Source organism: Rhyacophila brunnea, unplaced genomic scaffold, assembly GCF_057557595.1.
Source record: "Rhyacophila brunnea isolate RB1 unplaced genomic scaffold, BYU_Rbru_1.0 scaffold_20, whole genome shotgun sequence".
Taxonomy (NCBI): Eukaryota; Metazoa; Arthropoda; class Insecta; order Trichoptera; family Rhyacophilidae; genus Rhyacophila; species Rhyacophila brunnea.
Window position 1 is genome coordinate 15605065 of NW_028232860.1, and position 27556 is coordinate 15632620.

General features: G+C 33.5%; 1 protein-coding gene across 1 annotated transcript in view; it reads right to left on the minus strand.

Annotated features, from left to right (window-relative positions):
* Nucleotides 1-27556, minus strand: part of LOC147071275 (uncharacterized) — a 329897-nt gene that overhangs the window by 213769 nt on the left and 88572 nt on the right. Inside the window, exons 2-6 of the mRNA XM_085948056.1 lie at nucleotides 16898-17085; nucleotides 10243-10418; nucleotides 8778-8981; nucleotides 2837-3156; nucleotides 936-1042 (exon numbers count right to left, since the gene is read on the minus strand). Of these exons, the coding sequence (XP_085804182.1) occupies nucleotides 936-1042; nucleotides 2837-3156; nucleotides 8778-8981; nucleotides 10243-10418; nucleotides 16898-17085 (995 nt within the window). The remainder of the gene's footprint in view (nucleotides 1-935; nucleotides 1043-2836; nucleotides 3157-8777; nucleotides 8982-10242; nucleotides 10419-16897; nucleotides 17086-27556) is intronic.

Below are 27556 nucleotides of genomic sequence, written 5' to 3' on the forward strand. Positions count from 1 at the left end.
ACAAACCTCCACTCTATGGAGGTCCATATTATGGACCTTATTGGAGTATCTTATTAGGATCGGACATGGTCAAAAAAAAAGAAAGTAAATTAGAAATACAATCATACTGTAAATGATTATTAACTATTTCTTTTATTCAACGAATAATTCACAAGATTTAAGAATGTACCATTATAATTATTCAAAATTATGTATGTTCAATATTGTAAATATTTATACAAAATTTATAACGATTTAAAAGTAGTTTACCAAGTAGGGGTAAGCAAGTAGGCGGAGAGCATGTCTTACCTATCAAATATCGAATTAATGTTCTTATTAAATCTAATGAAATTGGAACATTACGAATGTGTCATGTTTTTTTACGCAATGCTATACAGCCATCTCTTTCCGATACGACAGTTCACAGTGAACTGTGATACATCGAAATATAATATGTACAATTTACATATTGTAACCTGCTCATGCAGCATCGAGGCATCTGTTCTATTCTATCCAGGACACTAGGCAGTCATCGTCAGCACCATATTCCGAATACGTCAAGCATTTTCATTAACTTGTAACACTAATTTCTGCGCCAGTCATATCTTTTTATTTCTTGAGATATTATGATCTCCTCATATAGGTGTCAGGCAGGTTATAGTGGATTTTGCCATTTTCGCTTTACGTTTTATTCCATCCGCCTGAATCATAGTCGAACCCAGATACACTATCTCATGCATAAATGCATAATGAAGCTTTATTGATTATTGCAAGTTGCTTTCTTTCATTTTGAACAAACACAGAACTTTCAAATATTATTTAATCAGTATGAATGACACCAGTAATATTTATATATAACACGTTAATTTTTAAAGACTCAAGAACGGCCTTTTGTTAGCACGCATATACCATAATATAAAATAGATGAATAATAGAGGAAATAAAAAGTGACTTACGGCACTTGAAGTTATGAAAAAGTGCGCTGCTGTCGATCGAATGGTGGTAATCGTACACCGATTTTCCCGTCAGATCCTGTGGATCGTAACCGAGGATGTCCAGCATACTGTGGAGAAATAAGAATAAGTACATTAGAAATTAAGGCAATTATGAAAATTCTCTGACAAACGGTTTAGTAGTTCATATGTATTTCTATATTAAGCTATTCTTCCGTGTACATTCATATTTAAGCATTGTATAAATGGAAAAGTGGCTAACATCCATTTCTCGTAAAAAACAAAAACCTGTTAATACAACCTCCAGTCTGTGGAGGCCCATACTATCGACACCTCCTACGTATAAGGTTGAACTGCAAAATAGAAACTTTTCATTAGTACGATTTTAAGTTTTAATGACACCACAACGTTAATTTAACGTTATCACTGCCAGCCAATTTTTACTAGGTGGACACTTGTAGGCCAGCTATTTTCGGAATAACATAAATCCTTTAAAAAATATGAAATAGGAACGGAATGATAAATATTTGTGAAAACTTAGCAACACAATATGTTTATCAAGTTTATCGTGAATATTTTCACACTAAAATGATAAATATTGTTTAGAAAATATACACATAATGTTTATTCAGAAGTTATGACGTTTACAAGAACCCGCGAATATATTTGTCCGTGGCCTGATGTGAAATACATGCTTTGGCGAGTTAATTCGTCCGTGGCACGGATCAGGTTAAATGCTGGAATCGTATTTTTTAATTATGCCTATAAAATATTGATTGAATTTTTGTTTGTTTTTTGACCATTATTTTATTATCTTTAAAATTATTTCATGAACTGCAATTAAGTCAAAATAGCCAAAAACGCAGTTCAGACCTTTTACGTAGGTGGTGTCGATATGATCTTCTTGGGATCGAAAATGGTAAAAAAAAAGAAAATGCCAAGATAGGAGAATTCAACTTGAGAAAGTAATATAATTTGAGAAATGAAGTGATTTCAAAACAAATTGATATACAAATGGATTATCATCATATTTTGTAAAACGGAATTTTACTATGTAAATAATGCTGACTCAATTAACTAATTGATATAACTCTCTAAATAATATCAATTTAACAAATCGAATCGGCCATGAAAAAATAATCAATTTTTGAGATTATATCATATTTTTTAGATACTAGAGTTTGCCCACTGCTTCCCTTGGGAGTTTTAATTTTTGTTTGTGTATTTTTACTATTTCCATATTATTTTACGAAAAACAAAATTATGAATGTGTGGTTAGTTCTCTCGTCTAGAGTGTCAAGGCTTTATAGGTTCTCATTGAACGTTTGCTTGATTAGATTATGTACATTAATTTCCACAAATATAATATTTCAGCCTGTGACACATCTGGATTATCTGCTCATTACTTTGCGCCACGAAATTAAGCATTGGAGAAGCATTCTTGCATCACCGAAGTCTTTTATTGTCGCATTGAACGATTCATCTTACCACTTATTGCTATGGCGAAGACAAGAAAAATTGAGAATTAAAACCGCTTGGAGCTACAACAAATCACTTGGAATCAATAGAATTATGTGAATTAACACATTCTTTATAATCATTTAAGTTTCCGTTGATCAGCCTGCTCTAAATCCATTCTGTTCATTCATTATAAATGACTTGAGTTTTTGTTAGTATGTGCATGATCATCTAGTAGTGCTCCGATGTTAACACTGTGGATGAATACTGTGAACCATTGATATCTTTCACTTTCCGGAAAGATGCCTGTCTCCATTGCAAGATTAAATATACCTATATGTAAGGATGTACTTTTTGACAAAGGAACAATATTCGGTACCGAAGATTGAGTATTGTTTTTAATACACCTAAACAATAAAGAAGAAAACAAAAAAATATTCACTTACGATTCGTCAGCATATGTGAACTTCATGTCAAGACTATGCTTTGACACGAATGTACTATTATAGAGTGGAACCTCAATGCTTGAGGGATGAGGTATCGGTCTCCCGATCGCCACCAACGATCCCATCTTCTTCATGGGTTTAAACTCCTTGACCTCGGAGACGGAGCTGTCCGTGTCCATCGAGTCATCGCTGCTCTTCCCCTTGATGCAGTCGATGATTATGTTTCCGCTGGACTCGTTCTTAACAATGGTGTCATTGTTGTTACTCTCTATCATGTTGCACGTCTCCTGTGTGAGGATGTGACCCGTGCAGTGGATTACCTGAAGCAATAGAAGATGTTTTCTGAATTAATATAGACATATTCAAAGAAGGATGTTCAGCGACAAATATACACAGACAAAGCCTAAGCATAAATAAACCTATATATAATTAAGTTAGTTGTCAGTTGAAATTGTGTGGGCTGATTTTTTATTTGCAAAGATCACACATAAATAAGAACTTTCAGCCCCAGTTTTCCACACAATAAATCAGGCATGTCAGACTTTGGTTGATTGCACCAAACGGAACCGAGTCGTGAAAATATAAAAAGCATGTATATTCTGTTGTAAAATAAAAATCTTGAAGGAGAAGCATTAACCAGCGTACAGGAAAGTCACTTCAAATTAACCATGAGGAAGACTGTGTGACGTCGTCGTATCACTTGATTCATATTGCATCTTCAAAATCAAATCATCAAAAATGTGAATCCCTGCACTATAAACTGAGGCGTAATTCCCCTTTCCGTCCTTCAGTAGACATGGCTACATTTATGGTGCAGACCTTGACAAAGCAGCGTCTATGATGTAGAATATATCGTCTCTGTTCTGGCAGAACACACTAACTGGAGAATACTAGGTTTGAGTAATTTGACTTTGAAGTTGTTAATATGTTTGAAATGGTCTATCATGTGAGTTTATTAAGTAATCGTAAAAAGGATGACTTTAAAATAAAGACTGTTTATTTATTAAGAAGGTTTCCAGATGGTAAAGTTTGAAATAAGGAACATTTTGGTATAACTAACTCAATATGTCATTTTTTCGAATTAGTGTCTTCTACCAGAACAGTGATGATATTATGTAGAATGTGAGAGAAGGTTTTAATGTCTCTACAACTGGGAAAAGTCGATGAGTTGGTGAATATTGTGAACATCTATATTTAATTTTATTTCCTGGACTGGGTTTTTATTTTTAAAAAGTAACAGATTAATAAGCAACACCGACACAAGAAATTATAATAGATTTGAATGAAGTGGCCGATGGAATGGTTGGAGATTCAAAAAGGTGGCTACAGCTCGTGGTGTTGGAGGTAGGCGGGGTAGGGCTTCAGTTCTCTACGTGATGCTATAGTTTAGGCAACAGTGACTAAAGGGAGGAGGACTTCGAACAAAAAATGGGCGATGTGTTTAATTTACAATGTCAGCTCCGTAACTGTCATTTCTAGTAAACTGAGGTCATGTTATAACACAAAACAATTGATAGACTCCCCATTATTAGTCCAAACTCTTTGCCTATACCTATTAAGAATATAATAATTCTATTTCCATTTAAAAGAAATCAATTGACTGTCTGGAAAAGTACAGCATTGTGGACTTCATAATGGTCTACAGTGCTACCAATAATAAAATTAAGAAAATATATCCGAACAGAGTATAAAATAAAATAATAAATTAACTTTGGGTAACACGTTATAGTGGCCATCTGAGGAACTAAAAATCCCACCAACTCTTTTACATACATCTCTATGCCCCCTGCACACTGGTTACTACAAGTACCCCACCCCATTCATTTCATGTACATTTATATTTTTTATATCCTGGTCTGTGCTTCACTGCTACACTACATAATATAACACTTGTAATGTGTTGGCCACAGTAACAATATTTTAAGTTGCAGTGTAGTAACGTGATACTCCTTACTCGAAGAATGCTGAATCAATAATATCACTGACAAAAATATATAAGAGAACAACAAATATTACATGCAAATCGATTTGGCATATCTAGAATCTGTTTTGGGACACAGCCAATAAGTTTTGATATCTGTAATTCAGTATATAAAGTGTATTTTGCATGAGGGCATTGGCATAATGGCACTATTTTCACGTTAACTCTTCGTCTACCTGCTAACCGTGGAATGTTTATTATCGAGTTAGTTACAAAAGACGGCAATAGGAGGTTAATATCAATAACAAGGTGCTGAGTAAGTAATAACAGCACAGACGGTAGGGCCGCCACGAAGATTACAGCTGCTTATGTGTAAAAAATCATTTCGCCCAATGTTAGAAATAGTCTGCTATTAAAAAAACATATTTATTTATCAGCGACACATCCGAGTTTAAAGCCGGCTTTAAGCCTTCAGAGGTTTTACTCCGGTACGTCTGTGTAGAATGAGATTGCATGGAAAGCTGTAGATTTATAAGCAGTTCATCATTCATTACTCGGTTCGATGCATAAACTAATAATAGTAAATTACCAATTATTAGCACCGTGCCACTTCAATAATTCGAATTTTGTCTATATTCAGACTGACATAAATATATATATATATATATACACATATACAGTACACTCTCAGTAATCTGCCGCTAGATTATCCGACAACTACTATAATCCGCCGTTTTTTTTACTAGTTGAAAGTACAAAATCAAGCTCTATAATTCGCCGGTATTCGATTGTCAAATTCAGTAGTTCGCCGCGTACAAGTATGCAACGCAGAAGAGACGGGTTTATTTTGGAAACTTCTCCTTCGTAAAACGTACGTTCATCGCGAAGAAAGTAATGTACCAGGGAGGAAAGTGCCCAAGGACCGCATCACAATAATTATGCCGTGTTCTCAATGACATATTAAATGGACAACTCACTTCATACCGGCGCGCACGAGAAATTGTGCATGAAAGTCATTCACAGATGTATAGGTAGATGTCACGTGACCATATGACGTATCCATTTCCATTATGCGATACAAGCTTCGAGAATTTATAGTAATATAACCTTTATTGTAATGGCGTATTAGTGTCATGACTCATTGCGGTAGAAACAGATTCTCGGTTACTTACGACTTCTCGGATATTAGACGCAAGTGAGCCAGCGCATCACAGGCGACTGTCCAATGGTTTCTGTCATTCAATTGCATTGAATAAACATTATCTTAAAATGGCATTTTATAAATAATAAATAATACTAACACATGACAAGTCATATCCCATCTTTCTTGGAGTGTTTAGTAGATTTTTTTTACAATTTTTAACTAGGCACATTGGCATTTTGTAACACAATAATAACGGTAGAGTCGAAACCTGACAGTCAGATATTTTGTATGGGCAGACCCTGCGGTGTCGCCAGACCGCTTGCAAGCAGAATGTTCATTTGAGCGTAGGATACCGATATTAAAATATGAATTTCGCCATCCGGCAGACCCGACACAAAGTGAGTGTCATTTTATTTTCTAGATGCTTCGTCCATATTAATGTCATTGCGTGTTCCAATGAAACTGGGATACACAAAATGAAGCTTTCGGTCATAGGGAAAGCCAGGAATCCTAAGCCATTCAAGAATATCTGCCTCACTGAACAACTGGTTGTGTCTTGCTCTACCAAGGCTTCGTAAGCTTTGAAGAAATATTTTTAGGCCAAGATGCAGTTCACATAGAAAATGCCTGTGCTGGTCACCCCATATAGGAAAATACACAGGGGGCATGCCCATCGGTGTTGATCGACTCAAAGATAGGTCCACTTTGCTGGTCACTCTACTCCCTTTAGTGCATTTAGACTTAACTATTGAAACCTTGCGACGATTCCATAGGATTGTAGTTACCGCGGTGCGGTAGCTTTGTTTTCCCGATGAAAATTCTCAGTTTCATGGTTGGCGATACATTGATATTTTATATTTAAACAATTTTTGCTGGGAGTTCACTTAAGCGATCTCATCATTCTCGAACTTTTAAGTTTAAACTTCATGGGCGTGCCAGCATGGTGCAGTCTATCCCAGCGATTAAACTATTTGCTAGCACCATTTAAGATAGAGTATTCTTTTATAAATCATTTGATTTTTTGTATGTATTAACTAGATTGGGTATTTAGTTAAGTTTCAATTCCCAGATCCTAACTCCCTTTCATAATTATGTTCCCAGCCATACAACAGTAACATTGACCTGTGACACCAAACGAATAGAGTGCAGTGTAAAAGTTCAATGTTCCACCCGCAGTCAAAGCAACATGTATTCCTTCCTTACAAGCAGTCGATAATTATTATCAATAGTACTAACACAATGCTTACGGGCCCTTTTAATTAATTTTGTAATTAACGTGTTAATTTGCATTTGAAAAGCAATTAGCAAAAACACAATTTTGTGCGGCCCGTAAACAAATTGTTAATGTAATGATTCAAAATTCAGGCCACAATCAAAGTTAGTGACCATGATCCCACACTTCCGCCGTTCCTACCCGACCCTCTCCATACAGTCCACTCAAATTTTTAACCACTGTTACTTCATAATATTATTACATTGTGTGAAAGCTCAATGATTTTTATGTATCCTATCCTCTGTTATTGTAATATGTTTTATATTTGGCGCATTTGGTAATAAAATAAACCGTTATGCCACAATATTACTGAATATGGTACTGTCATAATACAAAACATATTACAATTTTTGTTATCTTGGAAAGATCAACAAAAATAGAGAATTCGATATAATGTTATCTTATTGATAAAAAGACATCACTGCATTCTGTTATTTTATTATCATGCTAATCAAAATGCATTTGAGATTGTAATAATATTATATTTATAACAATTTGTATATGTAATTGCCAAAATAAACTCACTGGTTAAAATTATATAGACTTTGAATATAATTATGCCACTGTTCAATTATCCAGTACAAAAATTGTAATTAGGTACCTACCTACGTATGTCATTGACTTGAAAAATATCAATTCAAAACTTCACCAAAAAAAAAACTAAAATTAAAGCGCATAAGTCAAGATGATAACTATTATGTTAACCAAAAATCAAAACAAAGGACCCACAAAATGTCAATACCTAATTAATTGCGTTAATATTTATACTGGAAATTTGTTTGAGTGGAATTTTACTAGCTGTCATTTCTGCTGATAAAATTACTACACACATCATTACATGTCATAATGGTGTATGCAAGGAACAGTTTCCTTTGCTGATAAGATAATAAATTAACACAAAATATCATATAGTAGGTAGGTATAGTTATTATACAAAAATCTATATCGATGAATTTCGCTCATCTATATAGTTCGTGGTGTAACTGCCAAAAGTTGGTAAGTCTTAAAATCATGTTATGGAGTAATTACAATTTGAGAGTTTGACACGTCCTCTAAAATCAGACATAAAGCTCATTTCTGTGTGCCTTATCTGCATGTTCTATTTATATCAGATTACCTTGATTTTTTTTCTGACATATTCATACATATTTATAGGTATATAACATAATCCATTGTTAACTCTAAATATCTAAATTATTGACTTACTAATTTTTGGCAGCAACCCCAAATTATTATGATACTTGTTATGATCACAACACTATATGGCAATTTCTTTCCGATAAAACAACTCACGGTGAACTGTGCCACATCTAAGCTTAAAATCAGACATTGCACCTGATTCAGTCATAGTAAATAGATGTCTTAAAAGTCCTTTTCTCTAATTCTTTTTCAGTACGCCATTAGTAAGGATGTCAAAAAAATATTGAAACTTTTCTTTCAGTATTATGACCCTAGCAATGAGATGAGACCTTTAGTAAGAATTTAAGTAAATTGTATTAATATCAAAATACACACAACTGCATGTTTTTCTGTTACATACTCAACTAAAATTTAAACATAAACTATACAGAAATTATTGTTTCACTAATAATATTTTTATTACCTTGTAGGAAGCCGATTTGAGATTAACATTCCTTCCTTTACTGGTGAGCGTGCACTTCATTCTGATGAAGAAAGACTTTGGGGTCTCCCAAGCACTGCTTTTGGCTTTGTCCTTTTCCTGCGATTTGACAGAGAGGACATCGCGGATCTCTTCGTGATCGCAAGGATGACTGAACTCGAACACGCTCTGTCCCATCAGATCCATCTGGAAAAATAAAATAATGGAAATCATTAAAAAGGAACTAACTCACCGACATGACAATAGGGATCAAAAACAGGTTAGTATTTCATTATTTTTCCTCCAAAACATTTACAACATGGAAATTGGCTTACCCTACTGAATATGGTGTAACAGGCTACAAATCTCGCTTATATAATAAATTAATACAACAAAAGAAGGTATAAAACTGATTACCTAAGTAAAGGACAAAATAATATAAAAGAAAATTTTTAATATTTGAAGTGTTTGTAAAAATCTACTAAAATATACCTACCTATATTCTTTTTTTGACCATGTCCAATCCTAAGAAAATTATATGGGTATCCACAGAGTGGAAGTTTGTACTAACAAATTTTTGTTTTACGACCAACGGATGTTAGCCACTTGCGCAACCTATTAGGTTAATAGTGTTCATAATCTTGACTCCAAACAGTCCAAACACATATTTAAAAACAATAATATGTGTATTTTCTAGACTCTGGGACGCACAACATTATAACCCGACGCATTAGTTGCTCGGCCATTGTGGATGCATATTCCTACTTAGGTACTAAATAAAAATCTCTATATTATTAATTTGTTCTGTGTTTTGAACCTTTTGAGATATTGAGATGAAATTCTACTAAATTGGTACCAACAATGTACCTACCTATTTTATAAGCTATGCCAGTAGTTTTTGACTTGTAAGTGAACTTTCAGACAAAGAGACAGAACATTTAAAAAAAAAACTATAGTTTGTACGTTGATACCATGGAGGTATTAAAATGTAAATATTTTAAAATCAGAAACAGACACTTCAGCCCAATTTTAGTCGCTATAACAGTTTTTCATTATGTTGAGAAAATCAACAAAAACTTTTTGAACTAAAAAGGTTTTTGAATGTTTCAGTAGTGTTATAGCGGGATTTGATACAATTAATCGTAGCGGCTTTTGAAAGAGGCGATAAAATTTTCATGTAGAGATTTTAATAACGAATCCAACGATATATATATCTTAATTATTTCAAAAAAGTGTTATAGCAGGTTTTGAAACTCAGCGACACAGTTATTAGTATAGATAGAAATCATATTCTAGCATAAGCCACGTATTTTACATATTAATATGTAAACAACATTATAATAACGATCAGCCATCTTCATTTATGAAACAAATCTTGACATTTAGCTAAAACTGTCATTTTATAAATTAATAAGAGACAGTTTATAATCTTATAATCGAAGTGTGCATAAAAGATTGGAAAAATTACCTGAGAGACTCCTAAAAACTCATTGACGTTCTCTGAGAGATAAATGAGGTCTCCGTCGGGCGATATGACGAGGACAAAGCCATCGAGGGCCTTGAGATACGAGAGCTCCTTGCTGATTGGCAACTCCTCGAGAGAAGACTCCTCCGCCGCCTTTATCTTGATCGGAATCTCAGGCACTGGAATAAAAAGGATACATTAAGTGAGCAGATTAAATGGCAATGGGCTGGATATGTCACTCAGCGAGTGGACAATTGGTGTCATACAGTGATATCCAAGGGCACTTAACGATCACACTCATAAGTTTGGTAGATGTAGGTACATGGCACTGAAAAACTAGGGACTGAGAAAAGTGTAAGGAGCTAGGGGAGACCTTCATCCAGCAGTGAATCGTCCCTGGCTAATAACGATGATTGTTAAGTGAGTGAGATTATTAAAATATCTGAATACTACACAATACTAATTCAATGATGGTAATGACTCTTGTAAATGCTAGTACTTTGTGCATTGTTTTTTCTAATTGATTAGGCATACATATTATATACATATTTCAAATAGACTAGAGACTTTAATAAGCAAACATTCGTCCATTTCAGACAGAATCCCAAGACTAGTATACCGACGGTCTAATGTTAATACCCCGTATCTGATTTATATGACGAAAATTACTTTTTGACATACTAAATAAAATACTGCCCATCAATTGCGAAATTCCCATATCTGTAGTTATTAAAAAAAAAAAAAATGATACAGTCATTTTAGTAATTCCCCGTATCTGAAAATTGCAGAAATAAACCTGTAATAGCCCGTATGTTGCCTTTAAGCTGTCAAGCGTGTTGCATGACATGTGTTGAATTCAGCTTCAAAATGTTACTTTCGAATTATTTAAAAAGTAAAACAGTAAGTAATATAACAAATTTGGATGTTTATATTCTTTATATTAGGCGTTATGCTTTGCTTTACCATTTTTTACGTTACGGGTTACTGGCATGCTACGTAGTACAACAGGTGGGTGCTATTAACAGTCAGATACGAGATATTAACATTAGGCCATCGATCTGAAAACGTGAAATATTCATACTCAAGTCATGAAATTATCCGCAGTTCTTTGGACACATTTCCAACATAAAAACGATACTTTGGAGAGGCTCATCGCTAAGGTCAACTCTAATAGAGAATGCTATGGGTCCCTCGATAGCTTCATAATATCTGTATACCAGAGGTAAACTATTGTAACTCTAAAAATCGTGAAATGGAGTTGTTGTTATATTGTTACTACATTACTTATCCTGCATACGTGGTAAACAGCTGTAACTCATAATATTACTCTTATTATAAAATTTTAAAATTAAAAATTTCATTGTAACTCCATAACTATTAGAGGTAAACAACAGTGAGAAAACATATAATTCTTTTGATGAAACTTATAATCGAACTACAGCGGTAAACAAACAAAAAGGTTTTGATAAATAGATAAATTTTATCTTTTTCCATTCACAAATGCCAAAAGTTGAAAGTTCCAAAGATCACAAATTCGTCTCTCCTGTGAAGTTGTAATTTTGGATTTACAGTTGTTTACCTCTGGTATACAGATATATTTGTCGGCGAATATAACAAAGACATTTTGAAAGGAATCACGATTTTCAAAATTCAGTAGGTAACACGAAAATAAAATTTTAAAATATCCAAAATTTGGAATTAATTGTTTTTTATGTAACTTATATATATTAATTAGGGCAGCAGCGGTCATATTCAAACACCTAAAAGTATACCAGACCATATGGTATCTTGACAATAATCTCTGCAACGAAGTCTAAATGTCAAGAGAAGAAGAAGAAAGAACACATGGTGGCAAAGGAAATACAAAACAACAAAACTTTTACCGTGTTCAACGCTAAGAAGATCATATGGGCATCCACAGAGTGGAGGTTGTATTAACAGATTTTTGTTTTTACGAGAAATGCATATACCTAAGTCAATTACTCAACCCATTAGATCATCTGAAACCAAACATGTGAATTTTCCAGATCCGGGATTCAAATCTGGGACCCACGAAATTATAAACCGACACGGTACCGCTCATTTAAATTTACTATTCTCTCAAATAAATCTGTTAGTGATCACGTTTGCGGGAGGTTTGGGTTATTAGAACTTCTTGAATCTAGTGCATGGATGGAAAGTCTCGCCGCACCTGGTTGGGAATCACTGGACCATGGCAGATTTATAAATGCTGTATCTTGACGACATAATTTCATGCAAGAATGACAACATATTGGCACGCTGGCAGCGAGCTACAAGCAAAAGTACTTAAGTTCACAATGATTGAATGAATATGTGTGACAATCCACGAAAAACATTGACAGAATAGGGACGAACTAAATGAAATATCGCTCATTCACAAGGTTAATTGACCGATACATTTTGGCAAGGGTTCAAACTCAGGAATATTAAATATTGAATAATAACCAAATAGTTGTAATGTATAAAAATACTTGTTTGAAGAAGAAATGAAAAGGAAGTTTGCAACAAGTTTACAAATTTCTCCGTTTTCGCATCTCGTGAAGTCTAAAATTATAGAGTTTGCCAGCAAAAGCCAGTTGTCCAGTTAAAAGTTAACTGTTTTAGTGATTAGGAGTCAGTCAGTGTGGGCGATCCACTTTCAGGCAGTTGAACAGTTGTTCACCACCAAGGAGCGACGGCGTAAGGTGATGGAAAGGAGGCTGTCAAATCATGGTGATTGTGATCCTCAGTAATAAATAAAATAAGGAACAATTGTGACTGAATAAAACATGCACGTAGGGGTGCTGGCTGACAAGGCATACTTACAGCATTAAAAATATAAGTTCCTACAAGAAAAATCGATGAATATAGCACCTGATCCACTAGCTCATATGTATAGGCAAGTCGATCGCGAGATTTTGGTCGATCGCATCATATACCGTTAGGAATTGACTCATGGAAATGAAAAATGTATATACGTTCAGTTGTAATATAAGTAATAATATGATTTTGTCAAGATTTTGAAGGGGAAGCATTCATCATTCTTAGTTTATACTATAGGGTGGTTTATTTATTAAATAAAAACACTTCCGGCTGTAGTATTTATTCAGAGTTCACAGAGATTAATCAACAATAACATAGAATACTAGAGCTAATCAGACTAAACTGAGGCTGTGAGATTGTCAGTAAAAAATACGGATTTAACATAACATACGGCAGCGCCATGTGGGTCTCTTTTTGAAGTCATGCCGCTACAAGTTTTATTTCCTTAACTAGCTTACGTGACACTTGTTTTCAAATTAACCATGAGGAAGTTCGCGTGACTTCGTCGTATCACTTGATTTGTATTGCATCATTCACAACCTGCCGCAGGAGCAAAAGTAAGATAATATGCGATTTCACTGAGGCGTAGGTTAATTTACAGTCGCGCAGTAGGCTCTTTGCACAGTAGGAGAATAGTTTGACGATGAGTGCAATGGGTATGATGAAACTGAGTATTTTTTGTGACAGTGAAATACGAGTGTGGTGGTTTAATTTGTAACGTTTCATTGTTCTCGGCCAAATGCGTTTGTTTAAGGGCATTTTCGCCAAAGTTTGTACATGTTTGAAATTTGGGTAATATTATTTTTTCACTCAAATTAACCATTTTTATATAGCTAGCAGATTCCTTGTTCTATTGCTGAATTGGTGATAGCAATTTTTCAGCAAAATATTGATTAATACAATATTTATATCATTTTTATTATGAAATTGGGCATAATAAGTTTCCGTTCCGTGACTACGAAACTTAGCTTTTAAAACATGAATGAAACACTTTTTATCACTTAAAAGAGCTCTATTAGATTAAAAAAACCATACACTTCAAAATAAAACTACAAATAGTCAAAAAATATTATTGAATTTTAATTCTTGGGCACATTTCGTTCCCCTCCGTTACCCTATGTCTATAATGGCAGAGCATTTTTCCTTTAGTATTTGAAAAAACCAATCAATGTTCGTTCTGCTATTTTTTTAAAGACAATAATCACTTTTACTAAATTTTATTGGAAAAATAAATAAGTTTCGTTATTTAATAATCAAATGAAAAATAGTTAACGTTCAACTTTTTTGGGGACATTTTCGGAATGGAACGAAATGGTAACGGAGTGTAATTTGTAAAGCTTAAGTTACATGTTACCATAAAAACAAATTTTTGTTTTATGAAATTTATTTGAATTTTTTGATAGACAGATAAATATTCAACGTGCGTCAAAATAACAAAACAAATCAAACTTAATCACTAAAATAGACATATTTTATAATAAATTTCACAATACTTGTAAAATAAGGTAGGTAATAATTTTGACACACTATACATTACCATAACTTTATTTGGCATTTATATTATTTGTAACTCAGATAAAAAATATTTTTAAGCAAATTAACAATATATGAAAAAAAAAATCAGCAAGGGATTCAGACGCGAGTTCCTAGCGCGGCACGGAGTATATAACTTTTACGAAAATAATTATAGTCAAACTCGGTTATTACGATCTCTGACATAGCGAGATCTCGGATGTAATAACGAAACATTTGTTGACAATTGGTTTATGATTTTCGCCATACATTTAATTCTTTCACTGTTATAACGAGCAACTTATCGGATATACCGAGCTAAAATACTGTTAATGTGTCGACCGTTTTAAAACATTTCGACCCTAAGCAATAAAATCCGATTGGACAGGATGCCGCCGGGGTCGGATTACGTTTATGACACTAGTAAAGTGTCTAAGTACCTACCTTATTGGTGTTTCACCGACAATAATAAAAAAGTATCCACGCATATGGTTGAAAAATCCAAGGTTTGTGAAGTCCGTAGGTACCTACCAGCGTTAATTACAATAAACAACTTCTTTTGTAGTTTATGAATGCCATGCTCGTTTCGGGGATTTTTACGATGGTTTCCAAATTTTTTATTTTCGGCTTTTTGTGTAATGTGACATGCTCATTTAAAAATACCTATTCTCTGATATAACGAGTAACGCTTATAACAAGCAAATTCAGTCGGTCCCATCTTCCTCGTAATAACCAAGTTCGACTTTATGTTGTCTTGAAATTTAATTGTATTCATCAACATAAAATGTAGCTATACAGGTTGATTGTAATCAAGACGTACTTTTCTGACATTTCGTGAATACCTACAGTTCTAGGTATTAAATCTAATCGAGTACACATTTCTGTTAAACGTGACAAAAAAATACTTTTTCATACATTTTTATAAATTTCTATGCCTAAAATGTATGGAGAAGTTTTAAAATTTTGGTGGCGTATAACAGAAAGAGTATGACAGAGCCAGTGCCTGTCTCGCAATTATTTCAGTCTGGTGTTTTTTCTTTTCCTTCTGTTGTTTTTTTTTATCTCCATACTTTTATGTGCGCTATTTTTGCGTATTCAGACATATCACATACTTTTTTAATCTTTATTATATTATTATATTATAGTCAGGTTATTTTTTATATTTTTTAATGAAAATATTTTTGTTTTTCATACGAACAGACAAAATAATTTTTTTTATAATCTATGAAGAACTAAACACACACTGTAAACCCAACTTTATGCATGCCATTTCGTTACTTTTACATTCCACATATACGTTACCACCAATATAGTTTCGGAGTGGAAGTAACGGATTCTGTTTCAGAAGTGTTTGAAGCCAAAATTTAGCTTAGTTTTATTGTTAAACCTGCGATATGTTTTATTATATCTGTAGTATGAAAGATAAGCTCCATATGTGTAGTATGTGAAATAGAAATATGTGTTTTCTTACCTTATAAATCGTGGTAACAGTAGTGGAACTTCTTAAATGACCAACCCAGAAAGCAACCTGTTCCGATAGCGATACCGACACACACCAACAATTTAAAGTGTACATGGCGATCAGTGTTATACAAAAATGTTGCTACATTAAAAAAAAACATATTTATAGTGAAAATTTTTCGCCTTCATGCTAAAATCGTGGTAACGGAATGTGGAGTTCCACTTTTTCAAATATCCTGGGACACACTTTAAACGTGATTTTTTTTCAATATTGGTACAAATTTACGAAAAAACTATATATTTTCCAAAAATATATAATGTAAGCTGTTGAAAACACTACGAATTTAATTTTACACACTCAAAATTAATGACGAAATCAGACTTTGTTTATTTGAATTTATGGGTGGGACATGGTAAAAACGCACTACCTTTCGATCTAAATAATCAATTAAAAATATATACAGGTCAGATAGTTGTATTTAACTGATTGAATAGAGTAAATTAATAAATTTGCATGTTAAAAGTACATAACTTTCCAACATTTTATAATATAATAACTATGAAAAAATCAATCAAAGTCATGGGACATGCCAAAAACGCAATGTACAAACTTTGGCGAAAATGCCCTTAAGTTGACAATGGGAGAGGGTGGAAGAGCACTGATAGTTCTGGATTATTATCACAGCCTACTTGAAGTTCGAATGCCTGGCACAATGGAAAGAAGTGAACGACAAGTACAGAGAGAAATATGACCTCCAAAATTCTAAACTCCAATGAATATTATCCATACATACATAACTCTGTTGATAATCTTACGAATCAGTTAGTAATTTCAGATACGTCTGATAGATGTTTCACTTACACAACTTCATGACAGAGCTGACTTTGAGGTGCGAGATGACCAGCCTCATGACAGAGGCTTTGTCCAACTGGTCCACCTCATCCTTTGGGAGGGGCAGCGAGTGCGCCAGCTCCGAGAAGATCTCCGTCTCTCGGCTTCTCCGGCAGCGCGCCGCGTCTCGTGACTTCTCCTTTCGCTTTTCATTGTTCCTGGAAGATAAAAAGGGTCACTGTAAATACATCTGTTCAATATGAAATATAATACAATATAGTTTCGCTTGTGTTTTTAGAATTCGTTGATAATAAAGTTATGCCTTAACGTTTTCACGGTGTTCGAAGAGGATTTTGAGAACAATACAGACGCCCAGGCATAAATTAAAATGTTAATTATTATTAAAGGGACCATGGCAAAGGACGCCGGAAGAAATGCACTTTTTAAATTCTACACTAATAATGCATTGATAAGAATCAAAATAATAAATGGTGACAAATAACACTGATTCATGCCTTTCGGGTTCAGTGATGGCAATCATATAAGTTAGAATAGCTACATTAAACCTTAATTCAGCAGCCTGCCCAGAAGTTCAGTCCCATGCGACATTTCTTTTACCACAGGAAAACTACAAAAAATACAGCTATTAATCGCAGTTTTCGAACGATACGAAATATTCATTAGAATCACCACCGCCTTGCGCTACAAAGAATTTTTCAGGGTTTCCGAAAGGTGGTTTCATAGGCTCTGGCCGAACCCAAATTATCAATACCCGATGCGAGTAGACGAATTTTATTGTTTTCAATAAGGCATTTTTTTCAACCGGCACAAATTCTCTTTTGACTTAGCATCAAGTAGATTAGTTTGCGTGCCAAAGTCATCAAAGAAATCTTAATCATAAATGCGAGATATCCATAAAGGCGTCTAGAACAAAAAAAAACATACACCATTTGAAAAAATCTCAGAAACATGCCTATTAGAATAAATCTTTAAAAAATATGTCCCCAGTAGGACTCGAACCAGCATGCACCGGATTCCGGTCAATATGTTTTACAAATTTACCCACTCTACATAATTAACTAATAGTCATGCAAATAAAGCGCTTCTCAAATTTCGATAATTTTGGCGACTGACTTTTATGGTTTGAATCAAGGTACCAATAGTACTATGTGGAGGTTCATAATATGACCCTCTTAGGATCGAACATGGTGAAGTAGTCACATACATTTATTTTTCAAGATTGTGTCTATGTTTTTCCAAATTATGTTTGTTCAATAAAGAATGTTACATTCTTAAAATTTTAGTTGATTACGCTAAGTATTATTGATTATTCCGTGTGCCGTCAGAGAATGTGACACCACTCGGTGCTGGTAGGGCAGACCTAACAAGAGGCGTGACCTATGCTCCGTGACTGGAGCGTAACGTAGGTACGTGGTAAGTAATCTAATACAATACAGGATAGTTAAATGTGAACTATAATCAGCTATCTATCTACCTATTATAAATTAATTAGTTTTGTATAACTTTGTGCCATGTAAATCAAATTCAAACAATACCTTTTATATTCAAATTATTAGTAATGTACCTATCAGTAATTCAAACTTATTTCCCGCCTTTTTATTTGGTGTTGACAATCCAATCAGATAGAGTGGGCGGGCATGCGACTATATTAAATTCCTTCTAGTTGTAGATACAAAAATGCCTTTCGCTATCGTTTGGCGCGGCATTTGCTTAGATTCCGTCCTACGGAAAAGAACAGAAGAGCACGCGTTCGCTGAGAAACGTTTAAAAATAACTTGGCGCCAAAACGTGGGGCAGCCATTTCAGGCGAGACGCAAACAAGAAAATGCATACAGAAAATTATTAACAGTTTGAATTTAGAATTCGTGTTAGAGATCGTTGTACGATACGTGAAGGAAGACCAGTGTTGTATAATTATGTTTATTTAAATCTTGACACAAAATAACACCATGTGACGATTACGCCGATTTGCATAACATAAATAAATAAATCAAAATCGACGTGATCAGTTATAAAAGACCAGATCAAAAGATACCGTGGTAATCGTGGTAGGTACTGTACATACTACTTAAATACTTTTAGATAAAATCTACCAGTACCATATGTATGCAATTTAATATGAGTAGGGGTCACCAATTATTATCTTTCCCGTTGCAGCTAAATTTGATAAAATCATTCCAAACAGATATAACGAATAGTCAAGATCGATTTGATTGGTTATATTATAGATAAACTAATTTTCTAATATAACATAATATTGTACGTTGTACAAGGTACATTAAATTATGCTAAAGTACAATAAAGTGGTAAAGATTGCCTTTCAGAATATTCGGTCATTAATAGATAGGTACAATAATTGTAAGATTTAAGATTCATTATAGATATCAGTTTCATGGTTGACAATTATTTATTTACATTTTATGCGTATATAAAACGGTATTAATGATTTTCGTCGAGAGTCGGTACATGTAGATGTACCAATGGAGGACGCAGGAGTGTAGTAGATGATAACAGCACGAAAGAAGTGAAAGTAGATAGATTTCAGCCTTATTGCTTGGAGAGGAACAGAGTGACAGGAAATTAAAGGCAAAGCACAATAATGGGAATTGGAAATTAAAATCCAATTAATTTTGAAGTGCGAGTTTACTGAAATCACTTCTCATAAATTAAACTACACATTTCCATGCCAGCCAATCGTAGGGCCGGTCGCTTATCATTCAAAATATACAAATTAGAAGTGGGTATGACAGTTTTTTAAACACAATAAATTCGTTTATCTGACCTAAATGTGCTAAATAGCATTAAACGGAATAAAACTATACATTATATTTGAATGGTCCAGTGTTAGATAACTCAGTTTAATTAATATTTACTGTCTTTGTCTTATAAATAAGTATACCTAATTAAGTTTGTCTGAAAATGGCCGTATAATATTTTTGAAGATGATCTCTAGCCAATCTTCAATTACTAAGCGTTAAACCATTCTGTGCTAACAGTACTCATAATATATTATGCATGTGTTACGCCGAATGTGCAAATTTGAATATTACATGAAATGGGCAAAATTTTGCCTAAATCATGAAAAATGCAAGCCCGTTGCCTTATTCATGAATTAGACAAAATATCTGAAGAGTGCGTGAATTCGGCAGTAATTTTTCTGCCTAGTTCATGTATTGGACAAATTAGATAGTAGCGCTACGGTGGTATTTTTTGCAACTAAACTAAATGTATCAAATGCTCATGCATTGGTCAAAATGTACATATATTATCTATGGTCAAAATAGATGATCGCGCTCCGGTGGTGTTTTTTGCAACTAATCAAACTAAACAAATGTGTCAAATGTCATTGATTATAATATAAAAATATACCAATCAATAACTACAATGACGTTCATATCCATTTACTATGCGCAAAAAAAAATCTAGAACTATAATATATGATAACGGAAGAATTTTATTGAAAAGTATTTTCGCGATTTGATTCGTGCTTGGGTATCAAACGTGCAATGGTCGATTGAATGTTTGTGATAGTTTGTTGACACTTGATAGCTAACCTCAAAATGGACATTCAGTTGACGATTGACAGATTGATTAAGATCAGGGAGAAAACCTCGCTGCGTTAAGGCGGAGAGTAACGTATTTAGCAAAATCTGCAATTTAATACATTTTACGGATAATTTTTATTTAAAAAAATCAATAGACATCTATGAACATTGAAATATATATATATAATTTAGGTATTGTACTTCTATATTTTTAATTATTAGCAAGTGCAAGTACGTCATAACTAAAATTTGGAGTGATCAGGGAGATCAGTAATTAGGGCACTTAATTGATATTATCTACCTATATTGATTTAAAACACAAAAACCGATAGCCAAGACTAACGAAATTTGATAAGCATTTAATGTAAGATCTACTGGTTAAATTCGTTGTAATTAATTAGGATGCCCATAGCTTGATTGGTCAAGCGCATGGGCGCAAATCCAGTGGATACAGGATCAAGTCCCGTCGGGGGTAGAATTTATTTTTCAAAAATTGATTAATTGATGTAAGACATTGATTATCTAAGTACAGCCCTGATTAACAAAAAAAAAATGTGGTCATTCACCGGTTAATTTGGGTCATTTGCAACAGATTAGCGATTCGCAGAAAATACAATTAATATCATGAAAAGTAATAATAACTGATAATATGGAAGGTCATAGTCAAGTCTGCGGCTGAATAGAATTGGACTAAATTCTAATTTTATTCCGCCGTTCGAAACTACTGGCAAACTGCATCACCACGGTGCAATGTTTGTATGCACTTTTTTTATATCGAATAGTGCATTCAACTACGTGACCGTTTTATTAGAGCTGTAAAAATAAGTGGCTATGACGATAATATATTTAACCCTGTAAAATATAGTATCTACCTACTTAGTAGATGACTCTGTCATTTGCTGGGGGGGAGAATGTTTGGAAAACAGACAAAATCAACTAAGTATGTAACTAATAGGTTGAGCAAGTGGCTTACAGCGGTTTGTTTATATAGTATAAACAAAAATATGTTTGTTAATACAAAACCTCCACTCTGTGGAGGCCCATATGATCTTATTAGGATCGGACATGGTCAAAAGAAAAAATAAGATCTTAATTTATACAATACGTATTTCGTCACTTCCACCTCAAAGCATCTCAGATATGTTGAAAGTATGTATGTTCAATAAAGAACATTCTCAAATCTTGTAAATTATAATAAAATAAGTAAGTACTTATTTTATTATAATTATAACACAAAAGTCGACTGCCAAAATAAACGCAGTTTGTGAAGAAATGTAAAAACTACTGGTTGATTACGTCGTAATTCGATATAACTAGGGATTCCAATCCTGGGATCCCGAGCTATTTTCGATACCTATAAATAATCCCGGGATTGATTTTTATTATCAATTTTTATGGAAAATATAATAAAAACGAAAATATAACAGAAAAAATACTTTTAATAACAAATAACTACATTAGAAATAAACTGAGTTTGAATGAAGTTTGGTTTATACTCATGTGTAAGTTGCCGATTGATTTTATTTTTTCACATAAATTAATAAAAATGATAAAGATTGGAAAAAACAATGCTTCGCACTATTAAAATTGTAATTCCACCATGATCTCATACGTTTTACGGCAGTTTCATATTTGGCTGACTAATTAGATTTATGAAGCGGAAAGGCCATAAGTACACCATGATTTGCTTTATTATTTTAAATCTCGCTAACCCATTCATTAAGTCTTTACTATCAGAAACAGCAATGTCATATTAAATTCACATTATTATTTATATTACAATATTATTTACTCCATTAAACTCATGTATGTCCAAGATTGGACGTATACAATATTAACAATAAATGTCTTAAATAGTATAAATTACACTAGATTTATTTTTGACCGATTTTATCAATGTTATTGTAAATATAAAAATTTTATATTAACAATGGAAAAAATGCCAATCCCGGGACCAGTCCCGGGATTGTCAAATTGTAATCCCGTAATCAGAATTTTGGCTCGGGATTGGATTCCCTAGATATAACGCACATGGTTGAAATGGTAAAGCACATTGGCACGAATCCAGTGGATCCTAGATTGCTAGGCGTAGTATTTTTTTCTAGTATGAATACATATATCTGAGGTGTTTTCAAATTGTGAATGAAATCTTGTAAATTATTCGTTAAATAAATAAAATAATCATGGATATTTCACGACGAAGTAAACTAAGAATCCATAAAATAATATAAATAATAAATAATATAAACTCTGTATAAAGTCTTTTTAGAGAGCATTTTTTATCAGCCTTATTTTCTGTAATGTTTTTCATGCATACAATTATCAGCAGTCGACTGTTTTTAATAGAATAAAAATAGCATTGATAAGTACCAAACGCAGACTGCATGTTAAATGAATCACTGGCCCACTTATTTTTTTATTATTATTCACAAGTATAGCAGTACCAGTCAACGTCGAATATCATCCTTCAGTTAAAATTCAGTAAACTAATGTTGTGTTGATCATGCATGAAAAAAGGCGATGGAATAATACAGCAAAGCGTCTGATTTATTTAAGTAGGTACTTATGTTTACTTGCAAGCTGCTAATAAACATTGTCTGGTGCTAAAATAATTTTTTTTCGTGTAAATCGACTTCACTGTTTAATAATATATATACGAATCTAAATTCTATATGATTATTAGTGGCGAGAGGTGGAACTAGGTTGTTAAGATTTTACATAAATAGTGCACACTAAACATTGTCAGTCAAACTTATTTGTTTCATTGGACTAAGAAAACAATTCGAAAATGGTGCTGGTTAGTTTTAAAAATACAATTAAACCCTGCTTAAAACTCGTTCGACGCGGACGGCCATTAGATGCAATTAGCATGTTATTTAAATGTGGTGATTAAAAATTAATCAAAAGGTACGCAGTGGTTTTGCCTAGCCATAATAGTGCACACTTTTTCAGTAATATTTATTATTTTATAGATAAATGAATATTGTTTACTATTATCTACCATAGCTTGGATTAGGCAGGGTTTAATTTGATCGAATTTTAAAAACTAACAAACACTATCTGCACATTGTAGTATTAGTTTAATAAAAATAAAAAAAAAAGACAAAATTAACAGCCTACCTTCACTTTCACCCATCGCCACTGTTATAATGTTGGAAATAACATACATAGTTACATCTTTTCATATAAGCAGTAAGCAGTTAGTTACATGTTTGAATATACATAGTTAAAAAGATTTTTCTTCGCCATTTAATGTGGTCCAGCGAAGCCAAAAGTTTGGAAACCTATGATTTAAATTAATTGAAAATATATACATTTATTTGTGACACAAATGGCTGTTACAGAATTATATAGCCTAAGGGCTTGCGCAGAGAGAGAGCGGTCGGAGTTCTGCGTTCAACCGACCGTTGACCGCTAGCGTTCAGGGACAGCAGACAGGTGGCGGTCAACAATATGCGTTCCATTTGTATACAAACGTTGTACCTACCTCTATCTATAATATTTGACATTTCGATTCTAACCTTTTAATTTTACCCATAACCTCACATGTCAAATTTATTCTATTATTGAACTATGAAAACTATAAATCTCGCCAAATTATCAAGTATTTATGCACGTAAATCAATCAAGTGTTGATTTAAAAACAATATGTTAGTATTAAAAACGATTTATATAATTTGCGTCACTTAAATCAAGTATCAATCTTCTCTATAACGATTCATTTTTCTGATCCAGACATTGCAACGGTTGAGAGGTACGGAGTTCTTTGTAATTGCGGGAATAGAACTCTAGAACGCTAGCGTTCCAATTGACCGGCGCGGTCTGACCGCCGGCTGTGTGCCCATACAGTATGAAGTCCGTACAGTACAAAGAACGCCGAACTCCGAACGCGGAACGCAGACCGCCTGACCGCTCCCTGTCTGCGCAAGCCCTTAATTAATTTTGTAATTACCATCCCAGAAAATATCGCTTTGCCAGCAATTTACGTAAACGGCATTCGTCACAACGTTAATTGTCACACATTCTAACAAATAGTAACTAACAATAAGTTATAATAAAGGTATAAAAATTATGAGATTTTCACTTAGAGAATAAATTCATTGGTAGTATAATAATATATACACACGGTATTTACCATTGTTATCAAGTAAGTTATCAATGTTATCATTAACCCATGTACAGAGGCGTATGTTGAAGTATAATATTATAAATAGATGGTGTTATATTATAACAAAAGGCTCGGCAAAAGACTCGCAGTCTGCGAAATGTGCAAACAAACAGACGAACACCGCGTTGCAATTCTCGCAATTTCCACTGCGAGAAAACAAAACGATGTCTCTAGAAAAATGACAAAGAAAAACAGCGGAAAACTACAAGCGGATGTAGAATACAATTAAATTTAGTTGGCCTGTACAATATACATGACGCTTCTTAAACTCAGTATGTATGTATCAATGTGTAGCTTAGATAGACTACGTTATTTAAATTACTACTTTTAATAGTGAAAATAATTGATACTATCGCCTAAGGGAGGACTATAAATAGTTTTTCTTTAGTCGATCCAAATGAAGATCTCCGGTAAACAAGATCCTGTAAGAAGAAAAATTATCTGGATCGTATAAGGCATAAAGCCCACCAAGACGGACGAGCGGGTGCAGTCGGCGTAAGAAGCGTAGGTATATTCACAACCATAATCACACGCCTCTTGCCGCGCATTACCCTTCACCTATGTAATTAGGGGCCCAAGAAGCACAAAATAATTATTATTACAGCGTCTCTCATAACAAAGCAATAAAAATATTATATTATTTCTCGGGGCTTGTAATTAAATATCGGACACGCAATAACTAAACAAAGCGTACACCGCTTATATAATGGCTTCTCGCCCGTCTTATCGACGACGCTTCGAGGAGCGTGATTTTGCTAGCCGTGTTCAATGAATGGCTCCGTTGTATTTTCGTTAATTCATATCGCCGAGAAGCGAAAAACGGTGACTCATGCGGCACGCGGGCACAAGGCGTCGTCAAATCCAGTGTGCGCTGGCGTATTTGATTACGTTGTATTTTCGACGATTTATGCGCCACTTGTAGAAATTTTGCCTAATGCCTAATAGTTATTGTCAGTACCTACTATGCGGTGGAGGGTAGAAAAGGACACGTGTAATATGAGAGATGGATAGTTGATAATATATATAACATTCCAGGTTATAAGTAATTACATAGAGAGTGTGGGAATTTTTAATGCCAAATCGTGAGGGGTAGTCGAAAATTAGGATTTAAATTTTGTTAATTAATGCGTTCTTGCTGTTAATATTTTAGGAATTCTAAAAGTTATGCGACGAATGATTAAAACAAAGTTATGATCACAAAATGGTACTTAATATAAATTATATTAAATGCTACAGATTGTTTTAAAGTAAATGAATACGGTTCCCAAATATGTAGCTATTATTATTGAATAGCCCCTGTGGGTGAGGGAAAGATTATTCCATATTATTCTGAGTTTTATACTCAAGGGTAGCTATGACAAAAAAACCATTTGTATAATTTAATATAATTTATACAATCACTATGTAAAGTGGAACTTTATGTTTTAGGCACCCTTATTTAGAAGAGTCGCTTGGTTGAATAATCATTGAAAAATGCCTACGTTATCTAAATGTTTATTTTTGTCTTTGCTGTTTGAAAGTATTTTTGAAAGTTATTTAATGCACCTAAAATGCTGTTTCCATGTCATGGGGAAGTATTTTTATATATTATTTGTGGGTGGGTCCTACTGAGATAAAATACATTAGTTACATATTTAATGCACAAATATAATCGATTATTATCAAAACAGTACCATCTTTTTAAAATAAAAGTTCATTGCACGAATGACCTTTCCAAAATTTCTAAGGTCTTACCAGAGTTTAAAGTCCGTTATTGAATATATAAAAATGTAGATTTCTAAGTAAAGTAAGAGATAGTGTCAATAGACTGATAAAGATATTATCATAACAATCTATCTACATAATATATATGTAAATTTCTCACTGTTTACATTACCAAACACAGTTGCATAATACTACTTACAAAGTTGCAATAATTGTTATCAGTGACTTACGATTCGTATCTCGGTAATTTTGATCTAAATGTGCAACGATGAAGTGCAATATTATACAAATCAGTGGCGTAGTTGCCCATTGAAAATCAAGCAAATAATTTGAAGAAAAGACCATACACTTCAATCCGATATTTTATTCAGTCTCTTCCACAAAAATCTTAACATTGAACATTGAACCCATTCTCGACTTCATCTCTAAACTACCAAAGAAATTCTTCAACTGGTAAATCAGACTGACATACGCATTACAGGATTTTATAATTATAATGAAGACTGACCCATTGTTTTTGGCTGGCCGCGGAACCTAAGTAGGGGAGAGTGGGGAGGTATGGCACAATTTTATTAAAAGTACAAAATGAAGATGTCCTAAATGGAATTTATTCGAAATAATTACAGGATTATTACAGTAATACCTTCCACAATTTACCTAAACAATATTATTTATTTATCATGTATATTAAATGACTTAAAAGACATTTTGGTAGCATGTGGACATTGTCCCATTCCTCCCCATAATGGGGTGGTATGGGACATACTATGAAATTTAAACTGAGTTAATGAACTTCACCAAAACGATCAAATCTTATTTTATACGCATATATTTCTTTCATTCTTTATTTACCACGAGGTAGTGGCAACACAAAAACCACATCACTCGGTGCTACCAAAGAACGATCTTCCTGAATTAGAAAAACAAAATCTTCTAAGCTAATCATCTTTCTCAGAATGTTTACAGTTCAAAAATTCTTGTTTCGTGGTATGTCTCAATCTGACCTACATAATGAATAATTTTCTTTTTGCCTTCAAATTTTTTGGTATGGGACATGTCCCAAACCTCCTGCATACACATTAAATGACAAAAGTCACAGGTTTAAATAATCCGCTTATAGATCATGTAAACACAATCTGTAAATATATGGACCATCGTCACAGTTTTCAATAAAATTTATAAAATAATTTTCCCTTTACTCAGCAGTCTTCCAGAAGGATAAATTATTCACGTAAAATTTTACTTTTTACG